Source organism: Dipodomys spectabilis, unplaced genomic scaffold (genome assembly GCF_019054845.1).
Source record: "Dipodomys spectabilis isolate Male_0828 unplaced genomic scaffold, ASM1905484v1 ptg000198l, whole genome shotgun sequence".
NCBI classification, from domain to species: Eukaryota; Metazoa; Chordata; class Mammalia; order Rodentia; family Heteromyidae; genus Dipodomys; species Dipodomys spectabilis.
The window spans coordinates 364,172-378,898 of NW_024870875.1; the positions used below are offsets into that span (position 1 = coordinate 364,172).

Here is a 14,727-nt window from a genome sequence, read left to right on the forward strand (position 1 = left end):
GGCCTCAATCATCCTTCTCCTTCCCTCTATCTTCCTCTCCCTTCTCCCTCTTTCCCTGTCTCCTTTCCTTCTCTCTTCCTTCTCTCACTTTGTCTGTCTGTCTGTCTGTCTGTCTGTCTGTCTGTCTCCCCCTCTCCCTCTCCCTCTCTCCTTCTCTTCCTCTCTGTCTCAGCTTACATCAGCTTACATTGTTATACAGAAGATTTCATTGTTCTATTTCTACACATATTTATAATATATTCCACTCTAACCCCCTTTATCACTCTCCCTCCCCCTTTCCCGCAGCTTTTACTCCTCTATTTTCATAGTTGCAAATGATCTGCTTCAACTACATCCACCTCTTTCATCCTCTTTGCTAGCCTGGCTCCCTTCCTTCATTGCTTACCACAGCAGTCCACTGCTCTGTCTACATCCATATTTCTCTATTGAGCAATAACTTTTTATTGAGGATCTTTGTGCTGTTTTCATGTGTACTTACAGTGTATTTCAAAATTATTCATCCTCTTCCCTTTCCACCTCTCTCTTTCCCTTCTCCTCCTAAGTAGTCCCTTAGACTAAGGTTCTATATTTATCTATAAATATGTAATTATCTATATGAGTATATATGTATATGTCCATGAGTGTGATATCTTTCAGGTCTAGTCCCCCACATAGGAGTGAGTGAAAACATATAGTATTTTGTTCTTTGAACTGGGCCTGTCTCATTCAACATTCGATTATACATACCTCTTTCCCCTCATCCTATTTGAATTCTCCACCCTCTTGCCGCCCACCCTTTTCTCCAGATATGCAAGGCCCTGCTCTGCTCTCCTCAACCCCTGCTTCTACTCTTCCTGTTTGGGTTCTATTATTCACGTTCCATGGGCATTACTTCAAGTTCTGAAGGCTTCTCTTTAGATACCTGAGGTGATTTGTGATTTGACATCTGAGTAATGAGTTTCATGCATCTTGAGCAATGAAAGAAAGAGACATAGGCATTTTAAATTTCCCAAAAGCAGAACAAATCAAGTAACAACGTAAGAAGAGTCCACATTTGTTAGGAAATGAATGCACATTTTGGTTTCTTCCCAGTACCAGGCTGGAGTTTAGTTTGCTGGTGTTCAGGAATCAGGGAGTTCATTTGAACTTACTCTTCTCTTGCAAATTACCAAAGAAACACGTCTGTCTGTCTTCGGCCTACCTTTACTTCTTGTTTTCTGCAAATACCCTTAATCCTGGTTCTTAGTAGCTTAGCGACTGGTCAGGTTTTACCCACATTCACAGCCAGCAAGCTTGTTATTTGATTTGATTTGTTTTCTTTGATTTATAGCAGCTCAAACTTGTTTTTCTGCTTCTATAAACATGAGCAAATTGGCATTTTCTGTTAAATTGGGAAGTTAAAACAAATTTTCTTTGTCTTGGTCACAGAACCTAAAAAAAGGATTCCAAAGAGGGTGAGTGTTTGGAAGAGTTAAGGAAACACAGCAGGCTCCTCTCCAGCCTGCTCTCTCTCAAGAGCTGGCTTTCCTCATTGTTCTCTGGGGCTTAATGAGCGGCTGTGGCAATCTAGGCTGCTGGCCAACTACTGCCTTCAGTGTGCTGTCAGCTGCTCTCTGCCCAATCCTGCCCAGCAGCAATTCAAACCCCAGATTAGCTGAGCACAGGAGTCCCCTGGCAGAGTGTATAAGCATTCATTGATGCTGAGATTTATTGGCCCTTCCTACCTACAGGGTGCACAGAGCTCACAAAGCATTCAGCCTTTTAGAAGACAGGGCTCCCTCCCCCTTTTCTCTCCTGATGGCTCTTGCTCTCTCTCTCTCTCTCTCTCTCTCTCTCTCTCTCTCTCTCTCTCTCTCTCTCTCCCCTCTCTCCCCCCTCCTTCCCTCTCTCCCTTTCCCTCTCCCTCTCCCCCTCCCTCTCCTCTTCCTCTCTCCTTACCACTTTGTCACACAAGTCACTGAATGGCTTCTGGAGGTTTGGCGCTGTTAACCTAGTTCCTTTAGAGGAAATCTGAACTTATCATCATAAAATGTTTGGATGCACGGACAAATTTTTCCTTATCCAAAATTATTTGTGTGATGAGAAGTAGTTTAGATTTTGGAATTTTTAGAATTTGGAACAAAATACCAGATTGAGTATCCCTGTTCTGATAATCAAATTTCTTATAACCCCCTAAACATTTACTGGGAAAAAAAAAGAAAGAAAGAAAGGGAGGGATTAACAATGGCAGTAAACAGCCTGAGCATGGTGGCATACTTCTGGGATCCTAGCACGTGGGAAGATCAGAAGTTTGGGACTAGACAAAGCTATGTAGTGAGATCCCATTCTGAAACAAACAGATCACCTCCCCCCCACCACGCACACACCTCCCAGGGGAGGCTAGGGATGTAGTTCTGTGGTAGAGTGCTTGCCTGGCATGTACAAGGCCTTGGGTTTGATTCCAGGTACCACCACTACCACCACTATGACCAGCACCACAAGAGAAGACAGACTTAACAAAAGTCAATGTTCATCTAGAGGAGTAGGAGTCACTAGCCACATGTGGCTATTGAGCATTTGGTCTGTACCTAGTCAGAACTGGGATGTGATGTAGTAGGCCTAGAACGCTCCAACTTCTAAAGACTTTGTTAGGAGTAAATGAATGTCAAGTACCTCTCAACTATTTTTGACACAGTGAGTTCAATGAGAGATGTATTATTATTAAAATCAACGTCACCTGTTTCTTTTTACCATTCGAAAACATGGCTACTAGAAAAAATTTTAATTACAAATTAAATTAATAAATTACATTCGAATTTAAAATGCAGTAGGAATTACAGTATCTATTTCTAATTGGGTAGCACTAATCTTGATTTGCCAAGGATGCACATTTACGATTCCTAGTCATTTGGGGAAGTTGTTGTTCGACAGATAGGACTGTAAATTCATTCTGCAGTGATCACCAGCCATATGTAACTAGAAGAAGAACTGGTGTTCCCTGTCTCCCCCCCCCCCCCATTATGAATTGAGTAGTGACTTCTATTGTTTTGCAATTCTTCCCTCAAATTTAGATATGCTATGTAATTATTGAGGAGTTTTTAGTTTTTATTTGAGACAAGGTCTAGCTATGTATCCTAGGCTGGCCTTGAACTCACCATCATCTAGCCTTAGCATACCAAGTAATTGTGTGTGTGTGTGTGTGTGTGTGTGTGTTGTTTTGTTGTTTTGTTTTTAATTTTATTTGTGTCAGTCCTAGGGCCTTGAACTCAGGACCTGGAGGCTGTCCTTTAGCTTTTTTGCTCAAGGCTAGCACTGAACCAGCCTCAGTTCCACTTCCAGCTTTTTTGATGGTTAATTAGAGATAAGAGTATCATGGACTTCCCCTGGCCCTGCTGGCTTCTAACTGTGATTTTTCAAATCTCAGCCTCCTAAGTAGCTAGGAGGCCTGAGCCACTAGCATGGCTTCCCTGAGCTTTGATTCTCAAGGCTAGCCCTCTACCACTTGAGCCATAGTTCCCACTTCCTGCTTTTTGATAGTTAATTGGAGGTAAGAATTTCTTTAACTTTCCTGCTCCACCCTGGCTGGCTTCTAACGGGGTCCTCAGATCTCAGCATCCTGGATGAGCTTCTAACGGGGTCCTCAGATCTCAGCATCCTGCATATTTACCTTTAAAGGGATGAGTCACCAGCTCTCCAGTGTTTCTGTTTTTAAAGGAAAACTGTAATGTCTTTGGAATTACTTACCTAAGTTACTTTAGGATTGTTTATAAACTAAAGAAAACAGCTTTCTGAAGTTCTGAATGAATCAAGCATTTCAAGTAACCTTTGATGGTGCTCAGTAGATAGTACTTTAGAACAGCTTTCTAATGAGAATAGCATTCATTGGGGCTCAGCCTTCAAAGATCCTCTTCTCCCTTCTCTTCCCTTCTTCCACCCCCCTCTCGTCGCTCCTCCTCCCTCCTCCCTTCCCAGTTTAAATAATAGCAGGTTATACATTTTCCAGAGTTCTGGGCATTTCTGAGGTCTTTTCACCTGCTCCTCCTGTCTGAAAGGGATAGTCTCCACTATGGGGGGTGAAGAAGTTCTTTCCCTTGGACAAGTGCTGCCAGGAATACACAGCTCTTCTGAACCTGGCTCCTCAGAGAAGCAGAGCAAAGTGGTGGGTTCTTGTGCCCAAGAGGAGAAGTGAAGTATAGGGCAATGCGTTCTCAGCATTGACTTGCTTTGTTAAATAATTTTTTACTACCATATGTTTCCTTGTGGCATTCCTGCACATGTATACAATGACAGAGTGCTCACATGCTCCTTTCTAGTACTCTATTCTCCTACACTCCTTTTTAAACTTCTCACAATTGCTTTTATTAGTGTATATTGATTCCTTTTACAAAAATGTGTTCTAAATTATAGTTAACATATGAATTTCACCATAAGTAAACAAGTATCATGCTCTATACATGAACACACTCTCCTTTCCAACTTGTCGCCCCTCCCCTCTTCCCTAAGCACCCTGGTCTGTATATCAGGGCCCAGTGTTTCTGAGATGGATCTGATAAAAGAATGTCTTCATTTCTGACCTGTTCAATAGCATTCATCCTTTCCTGCCATTTTGTACCATGAAATACTCTTGCAAGGAGAATGTTTCCTTCAAGTTGCTGACTTGAACTGTGTCATTGCACAGACTTCTTTCACTCAACGTATTTTATTCCTGTACTTTACAGATAATTAAAAAGCTGATAGAAAGAAAACAGGCCAAGATCCGAAAAGTCTACCCTGGACTTTCATGTATTAAAGATGGAGTTCGACAGATTCCTATAGAAAGCATTCCTGGAATTAGTATGTATAGACATTCTTTTTATCTTTTGGAGATGTCAGAAGTTGTATTTGAAACAATTTCATTCTCATGTGTGTTATTTCTAGTCTTAAAAATTATTACTGTTAGTCAGGTGCCAGTGGCTCGTGCCTGTCATCCTAGCTACTCAGGAGGCTGAGCTCTGAGGATTGCAGTTTGAAGCCAGCCTGGACTGCAAGGTCCATGAGACTCTTACCTCCAGTTAACTGTCAGGACTGACACTAACCATCAGGAAAACTGGAAGAGAAGCTGTGGCTCAAAGTGGTAGAGCACTAGTCTTGGAGCACAAAAAGCTCAGGGACAGTGCCCAGGCCCTGAGTTCAAGCCCCATGATGGAGAAAAAAAAATATTATCTTCAAGTAGTTGTACAAAGGGGTTTCAATTCAATCTGTCAGGTTATGAGTAAAATGCATCCTGATCAGTGGCACCCTTTCCATCATTTCTAATCTTTAAGAAGGCAGCAAGCTGGGTATGGCTATATAATCCCAACCACCTGGAGGCAGAGACAGGAGGATTGTGAACTCAAGAATAGTCTTAGGTTTATATAATTAGACCTTGTCATCAACAAACAAAGAAAAGGTAGCAAATGCCTCCCTTTTAATGTCCTTTTTCTTTCAACTCCAACAAATCAATGAAAATTCCTTCTTGTTTTCACTATTAATATCTACCCTTTATTAAGATCTTAGCATTTGTAGCACACTACTGGATGCTAGCAACATGGAACATGGAAAACCGCAGAACTATACATATACAAATGGGGAAACTGAGTCTCAGAATGGTTAGCATTTAATTTTAAATGATTCATTACAGCTAATGGATGAGTTGTACTGGTTGAGCCATCCCAATTAGCTATTTCTTGTACATCAAAAGCTATTGAATATCATTGGAACTTTTACTTGACTCAAATCCAGCTTCTAGTAAAGATTTAATAAACTAAACAAAACCAGACAAAATTCTCCAGAGAAAAAAGATGTTATTTGGAAAAGATAAAATTACCTTATTATATCTTTCCTTATTTTCACTGCTCAACCTATAGTCATTTTTATTCCTACTAATGGTATAATAGCTATCATATTATTATGATCTTGGACCAAGTATTTTTTCCTTCCTTCCTTCCTTCCTTCCTTCCTTCCTTCCTTCCTTCCTTCCTTCCTTCCTTCCTTCCTTCCTTCCTTTCTTCCCTCCCTCTATCCCTCCATTCCTCCCTCCTTCCCTCCCTCCATCCCTTCCTTCCTTCCTTCCTTCCTTCCTTCCTTTCTCTAGCTCTCCCTCCCTCTGTCCCTCTGTCCCTCCCCTCCTTCCTTCCTTGTACTGGAGCTTGAATTCAGGGCCTGTTAGCTGTCACTTAACTTTTTTGCTCAAAGCTAGTGCTCTACCACTTGGGCCACAGCTCCACCTCTAGGTTGTTGGTGAGTAATTGGAGATAAGAATCTCATTGATTTTGCTGCCTGGGTTGGCCTAAAACTGCAATCCTCAGATCTCAGCCTTCTGACTAGCTAGGATTACAGACGTGAACTACATTATTTTTATTATGAACTCATTTCAAAAGATATCATATCACTTAAGTTTTAGAATTTCATTTTATAGCTTGGTAGCCCGAGATGTAAGAGGATTAAGTGACTTAGGGCATGATAGCCTTTCAGTAGTGAGCAGGAAGAAATCTGTGCTCTGTCTACACTGAAACATCGTGCATCACAAACAGGCCGTGACCAAATAGCACAGAGTTTGTTCTGACCTAAAATAATACCTTCATTATTTTACATTGTGATTAGCAAATAATTTGACTTAGAATTTAAAAAAATATAATACTAAATCTTTGTCTCTAGTGAAAGGTAGAGTTAAAGGCCAGAGTTTCCATTTTACAAAACATACAGTAGCCCGTTTGAGGAATGTTTTGTATTATGAGCTTGATAAGAAAGTGAATAAATGCTGATGATTTAAGATTTCCCAGACATTTCTCGAGGCATGGCCATAATGGATTATACTTTTACCAAGTATGCTATTCTCTTGACCAGAAGCATTTCTCATTTAATGTTTCATTTTCTTGACCTAGGAGAGACAGGCTGGAAACCAAGTGGAAAAGAAAAAAGGTAAGGAAGATGGGTAAGTGGCTGTGAATGGAGGTTGCTTAATTTTTTCCCCTCTTCCAGCAACTTAGAGAAAAAGGGCCAAGTGATTATTATAATGTCTCCCACAGCCCTTGTTGGGGTTTGTTGTTCCTTAGTTCTGGAATGGATTGTATTGGGGTTTCTGTGAGGCCGGGCTGCGTAGAAATAAGCGGGCAGCAGGGTCAGAACTAATCTCTGCTCCTGATGTTTCCTCTTTTCAAGTAAAGAACCCAAAGACCCTGACCAGCTTTACAGCATGCTCAAGGGCATCCTCCAGCAGGTGAAGGTAGGTGTTGCTTTCATTTTTTTCATGCCGGTGTTTTGAAATGACTTCCCACCCGGAACAGTCATATTAGATACCTTCCTTTTCTTTCCTTTACTCAAGAGCCATCAAAGTGCTTGGCCCTTCATGGAACCTGTGAAGAGAACAGAAGCTCCGGGATATTATGAAGTTATACGGTAAACATTCAGAATTGCAGAAACTGCTACTTGTGCTTATACTATACTAAAATGCATAATTAGTTGAATCAATTTAGAATTCCCAAATTCAATCAACTTGGTACTGTGCAGATGAGAACTAGCTGAAATGAGAGCAGATTCTTCTGTTCCTCTTTTACTTGTAATCCTTTTTTTTTTTTGTCAGTCATGGGGCTTGAACACAGGGCCTGGGCCCTATCCCTGAGCTCTTTCACTCAAGGCTAGCGCTCTACCACTTTGAGCCACAGCTCTATTTCTCCTTTCCTGGTGGTTAATTGGAGATAAGAGTCTCACGGGGACTTTTCTGCCTGGGCTGGCTTCATACCCATGATGCTCAGATCTCAGCTTCAGCCTCCTGAGTAGCTAGATGTGAGCCACTGGCTCTCCACTTATGTTTATTTATTGCTTTCTTAGAAGATTTTTTTCTAAAGAGGTTTCTTCTCTTTTTCCCATGTTCTACGACCTCTTTTCTCTCATCTTTATAAATGGGTTTTACCTAGGGAGTGGCAAACTGCAAATTGCCTGAGTAGTCTGAGCCAAGCATGACATCTTCCTACCTGTGATTGCTAGACAGGGTCTTCCTGCTCACCTTCGAAAATGCAGTTCATTTCATTCTACCTCCATATTTGGTACTATCCTTCCTTCCTACATTCCTTCTTTTCTTTCTCTCTTGATGCCAATTCTGGACCTTGAACTCAGAGCCTGGCACTGTCCCTGAGCTTTTTTTTTTTTTTAACTCCAGGCTAGTGCTCCAGCACTTAAGTCACAGCTTCACTTCTGGCTTTTTAGATGCTTAATTGGAGACAACAATCTCAGGGACTTCCTACTGAGCCACTGGTGCCTGGTGATGCCAGTGTTTTTTGTTTTGTTTTTTTTTCCTGCCAGTCCTGGGGCTTGAACTGAGGGCCTGGGCACTGTCCCTGAGCTGCTATTGCTCAAGGCTAGCACTCAACCACTTGAGCCACAGTACTACTTCCAGTTTTTTGTATATGTGGTACTGAGGAATTGAACCCAGGGCTTCATGCATACTAGGCAAGCACTCTACCACTAAGCCACATTCCCAGCCCAGCAGTGTTTTTCTAACCCATGGTGTTTAGTCAATCAAAATAATGTAAGTGGATCAAAGAAAGAAAAATGCTATCTGTAGCATTAGAATAGAAAAATGAATTGTAATTCAGAATGGATTCTAATTCTTTTGGAGGGTCAAACTACCACTATAATTCTGGCTTTGTTTCTGCTACTAGTCTCTTCTTACTTTCCACTCACCCCTACCCCACCTAAATGTTTGAAAGGGCTTTGGACCCTCTTTGTACTTTCCCTCCCTCTTTCCCTCATCCACTTCCTCCCTCCCTCTCTTTTTAAAAAAAAATGATGTGTGTGTGTGTGTGTGTGTGTATGTATGTGTATGTGTATGTACGTATGTGTGTGGTTTGTAGGTTTTGATGCCTGAACTCAGGGCCTCACATTCTTATTTAGCTTTTTGAGTCTGGGCTAGTGCTCTACCACTTGACCACATCTCTAGTTCCATCTTTTTGCTGGTTAATTGGAGATTAGAGTCTCTTGGATTTGTCTGCCCAGGCTAGCTTCAAATTGCCTTTTTAGTTTGTTTTCTTCACAGAACTTAGTTGTTGGTTTATGTTTTTGGTTTTGGCTACATGTTACTTTCTTCTAAAACATTATAAACTTACTGGGCAGCATATCTTAAGAGATAAGAAATTTAGGGAAAAGGAATACAAACACCTGGTTTTACTTAATGAGGAATAATTTTTTATTAAGTTTTTTTTATTGTGAAAATACCATACAGAGGGGTTACAATTACATGAGCAAGGTAATGAGTACATTTCTTATCAAGCATTGTTGTCTCCTCCTTTGTTTTTCCCTTACCATCCCTGCTCTCCCATCTCCATGACTATACTCCCCACCTTCCCCCAAAGTTGTAAAGTTCGTTTTTCAACATAGCATTTTGTACATCTCATTGTTGCAATGGGTCCACTTGTATCCCTATTTAAACAATTTTTTTCCTACCCCTCCCCAAATTTTACCAACATCAAATACAGTGAAAACAGGGGTTATGCCATGGGGGAGGGACATACAAATCAACAAAACTATAGCCAATATAGTGAACCAACCCAGGTGCCCCTCAGATGAATGGATCAGGAAAATGTGGTATATATACACAATGGAATTCTATGCCTCCATCAGAAAGAATGACATTGCCACATTTGTTAGGAAATGGAAAGACTTGGAAAAAATTATATTAAGTGAAGTAAGCCAGGCCCAAAGAAACATAGGTCCCATGGTTTCCCTTATTTGCAATAACTAGTATATGTCTGAGACAAGCAGAAACGGTCAGATAACTTGATGTTAGGCGAAATGAACCTCAAGATAAGGACACAAGTGGTTTTTTCTTTCTTGCGATTGTTTCTAACATATTTATAAGGTGATTGTTTTGTTGCTTTGTTTGAGGCATAAATTTAGTCTTTCTTCCTTAAATGAGAGAACATCTTGATGCTTTCAGCCACACTTAGGTGAGATGTTTAGTAGAGGATTTGTTGAGTCTTTGTTTGTCTTAACATGTTTAGATTTTTTTTTCTGTCTCCAAACTGCTTGTGTTAGAGAGAAAAGAAAAGTTAAAAGTTGAATTTACAGATGTGATGACATGAACTAACAGGGATAGGCGTTAATTAAAAGAGACAAAGAGAAACATATTTTTCCACATTTTTCCTTTGGTGTTTTGTAGTCGGCTTGAGATTTTTGGTGTAAATGAATTCATTCCCCATTCAGGATGTGATGAGTTGTAGAGAGAGAATGCTAGTGTATCTGGTAGCAGATTTTGTTTCCTCTGGAAAATTTGATAATATAGTGGAAATTTTGGATTTTTACAATGCTGTGAAGTTTTGACTTACTTGTATAGTTAACACAGTTACAGTTTTTGGTGATTGAGCTAGACTTAAAGACACCTGAGGACCCTTAAATAGACAAACCTTAGTATCCGGTTTGCATTGAGTTGCATAAATTTGTCCTCACCATGAAGATTGAGGAAACTCCATGTATTCTAAGGGAGAGAGATCAAGCATTGTCTTCATTTGCTAATAAGTTATACGATTTAAACAAGTAGATATATTGAGAAAATATATTTCACAAGTCTTGCAAAGTTTATTTACTTTAGAAAAATGACTATGAGGGCTGGGAAGTGGCTTAGTGGTAGAGTGCTTGCCTGGCATGCTTGGAATTTGATTTCTCAGCACCACATACACAGAAAAAGCAGGAAGTGGTGCTGTGGCTCAAATGGTAGAGTGCTAGCTGTTAGCACAGGAAGGTCTGTGACAGTGCCCAGTCCCTGAGTTCAAGCTACAGGACTGGCAAAAAGAAAAAAAGAAAAATGACTATGAAGTTAGTCATTTTTATTTAATTGATGGAACATGAAAATTTCTTTTTTACTGTTTCATGTGCTGGCACTGAAATATTTTTTTTTGTTTTTGTTTTTGGTTAGTCATGGAGCTTGAACTCTGGGCCTGGGCTCGGTCTCTGAGCTCTTCAGCTCAAGGTGAGCACTCTACCACTTGAGCCACAGTGCCACTTCCGATTTTCTGTTGGTTTATTAGAGATAAGAGTCTCACAGACGTTCCTGGACGTTCCTGCCGGGGCTGGCTTTGAACCGTGATCCTAAGATCTCAGCTTCCTGAGTAGTTAAAATTATAGGCGTGAGCCACCGACACCCGGCTTGAAATATTTGGAGTTATACCTAATGATTAGTTTTTATACTTTAGTAGAGAATTTACTTTGAACTTAGGGAAACTCAGTCCAATTGTTTTAAGTAATTAAATGATTCAATACAAATGTCTATCTGCTCTGTGTGATGAAGATAGAACCCCTGTATAATTCAGAATGAATAGCTAATAGCAGTCTGTTTACCATACTTAGCTCTTGATAATCTACTTAGCTTCCTTGTGTTCAATGGAGGATTGAACCAGATAACTAATAATGGTCCCTTTAATGATAAAGTGGATCTGATTTTGTTATAAAATCCTCTCAAAAGAATAAAGTAAGATTTAAAAACTGTTTTTTCAACCACATATATTCTTTCCCACAGTTAGTCTTATTTGCTTATATTAGTGCTTAATAAGAGTCAAATATTGTTAATATTTTTTTTTCCCTGTGCAGATCTGAAAACCATGAGTGAACGCCTCAAGAATCGGTACTACGTGTCTAAGAAATTATTCATGGCAGACTTACAGAGAGTTTTTACCAATTGCAAAGAGTACAACCCCCCTGAGAGTGAATACTACAAATGTGCCAATATCCTGGAGAAATTCTTCTTCAGTAAAATTAAGGAGGCTGGATTAATTGACAAGTGATTTCCTTTCCCTCTGCTTCTTAGAAACTCATCAGCAGTGTGCCTAAAGCAAGATGGTTTCATTTTATTGTTTTCTTTTGTTGTTGTTGTTGTTTTATTTTAAAGAACTGAATTGGAGATGTCTTTGAAGAGACTTGTAAATGTAATAATTAGCACTTTTGAGAAAACAAGACAACCTCCTGTTAGCTTTTCAGATAGGTATTTAAATTGAAGTCATAGAACATTTTTATTTGATGGAATAGATTTGAATCTATTTACTGCTAGGATGTACATTTTCTATGACAAGTCCATTAGCCCACTATTCCATGATAGAAGATCAGGGGTTTTCAGACCGTGAATGTGTCCATTTTTTTTTTTCCTAATGGAATGTGAGAGTGTAGTTTTATTTTATTCTGAAGGACTTGAAGGAGGAAATAATGATAAAAAGCCCATAAAAGGTGAAATATGTGATGTTTGAAGTCTCACAATAGACTCTACATGGATATTTTTTAAAACACTCATCTAGATGAGGTGCTCTGAGCAGTTCTGAAAAAAATTGCAGGTCCTCAACTGCAGCTGCTTTGATTCCTAAGGAAGAGATTCTAAATAATGTAAACTTTCTTTCTTTTTTTTTTTTTTTGTAAGCATCTGGGGTTTTGATAATTCTGTCTACATACAACAAACTTGTGAGTACTTAACCACTATTTTACTAATTCTTTACACAAATGTGAGATATCATATTTGACTTTGCTTATGCAGGACATAAGTTCAAAAAAAAAAAAAAGGTAATTTCCCAAGCCACAAAGGCATAAAGTTGAAAACACTTGAAATCGAGACAACATGCCTTTATAGGAAAAAGACATGTATTCTATATGTGTATCAAGCAATCTGGTGGATCCTTGTTCTAATAAGTGAGGATTTTTACTTTTCTATGACATGTGTAACTCCATTAAAAATGTGTATGTGAACATTTTTTTTTCTTCATCTCCAGATTATGTTTATTGTCTGAGATGAATTAAATTCCCACCGAGGGTGGTGTCAGCATTTTAACACCTAATTGCTATTCTGGGTTCAGGGTTATATCCCACTACCATCCATCATACAGTCTATTCCCTAACCTGTCTTGGGATTCCAGCTTAGTGCTTACATTTTAATCCTGATTACACTACAGAGAAAGTGCGACACCTACCATACCCCAACTCTGGGAAAACCAACTAATATACAACCATACAAATGAAGCCATCTCCACAGTGTTGACACTAATTTTTATGATGCAAATTTGTAAACTGATTTTTGTAAAGGATGAGGTTTTAAAAATGTATTTGTTTTCTATCAGCATAAATTAAAATGGGTCACGAATGTTTTTAATGAAAACAGTCAACAGAGATAGCAAGCATGAAGGAAATACCCGTAAAATGGCTATGAAGTTGGAAGTGTTGTTTTTGAGATGTAGGAGATTTTTCAGAATGCTCACAGTGAAACATGCCTCAACTTTTCCAAGTATAAGAAACTACCTTGAGTGGTGTCTTAGATTTCTAATGAAGAAGGATGCTACTAGAAATACAGGTTTTTAGACATCTCCCATATGATCTTGTAATGTTACCTAAAATCCTATCTTATGAAATAAATATTCTGTTCCCCTGGTTTGTGAGGACCCAACACTCAAGACCCCCCTTCCCCCCTCCAGTGCAAATCTGAATGCAGCAGCAATGAAATGAATGAAACTGGGCAGTGGAGAATGTTACTTTCTTTTCTCTGTGGAGAGTAAACTTTTCAACACTGAACCCCAGAATGCTCTGTTGACAGCAACTCTGCACCACTGCCATCTACCCCAACAAAGGGCAGGGTCTGTATTTAAGCTTAGCTCAAGTCCAGGAAAGTCAGGCACAGGGGGTAGAAGCATGTGTTAGGCGTCCCCAGCACTGGAGGAAGGGATGGGGAGTAGGAAGCAGGGGCTATTAACCCAAAGCCACTTGATAGGTTTGTTTCTATTTAATTCATAATTAAGCAAATGTCTCCCAGGCAGGACTGAATGAGGGGGCAGTGGGAAGCTAGATGATGGATACAAGGAAACTTCTGGAAGTTACTTTACATCCCTACTCCATATATCTATTAAGCATTTACACATTTTCCTCGTTCATTACTCAGCCAATAAAACCTTTTAAATGGCCACTTAGTAAAACAAAATGGTGAAAAGATTTTCAGGTTTCATTTTGCTTGGCAGTAACGTTTGCAATTTTAGACACTCAGAAGTAGAAACAAGATTGGACTGTGGATAAACATACGATTTATTACCCTTCAAGCTGGTATTCTTTTTTTAGGAAGCTGATTGGCAGTAGTCTGTGATTGGAACGTAAAGACTTGTCTACCATAGTGGACATTTGGGTAGCTCCCAGTTTACAGTAAGGATGCTATTGTCACTCGTGTAAGTCTTTTGACTAACAAATACTTTTATGTAAATACCTAGTAGAATTCAAGTCACAAAGTTGATATGGACTAATTTTATAGGGAAACATGTAGTTATTGGCATTAACATCTGAAGGTTTGTCTTTGGTGAATATGTGTATTTGAGACAGGGTCTGGTTAGGTGTATCCTGGGCTGGCCTCACACTTGCAATCCTCCTGAGTAATGGGATTATAGTCATGCATCACACCCAACTTCTTAAAGCTTCTTCCCCACCCTTGTAGTTGTAGCATTCACTGCTGACCATTCCTTCTACGTTTTACATAGACAAGTTTGTCTTTAAGTTACATAAATGTCTTCTCATACCCGTGTTATTTACTTTTTTTGTGGTGATGGGGCTGGAATCAGATCTTGCATGCATGCTTGCATGTTTTACCACTATATACCCCTCGCCGATAATCTTATTACTAATAAAAATTACTGAACAGGATGAAGGAAAGGCTGTAACATCCATTTTGATGCTAGATACCAATTCCCAAGATGCCAAGATCAACATTTCTTAAGTGTAGCTGTATGTGAATTCACCTTAGAGTTC

At 39.5% G+C, this 14,727-nt stretch overlaps 1 protein-coding gene across 1 annotated transcript in view; it reads left to right on the forward strand.

Moving 5' to 3' along the window:
- Nucleotides 1–11,750, forward strand: part of LOC122121915 (histone acetyltransferase KAT2B-like) — a 44,414-nt gene extending 32,664 nt beyond the window's left edge. The window contains 6 exon segments of the mRNA XM_042696116.1: nucleotides 4,677–4,791; nucleotides 6,861–6,897; nucleotides 7,138–7,201; nucleotides 7,301–7,374; nucleotides 10,133–10,179; nucleotides 11,557–11,750. Of these exon segments, the coding sequence (XP_042552050.1) occupies nucleotides 4,677–4,791; nucleotides 6,861–6,897; nucleotides 7,138–7,201; nucleotides 7,301–7,374; nucleotides 10,133–10,179; nucleotides 11,557–11,750 (531 nt within the window).
- The last annotated feature ends 2,977 nt before the right edge of the window (nucleotides 11,751–14,727 follow it).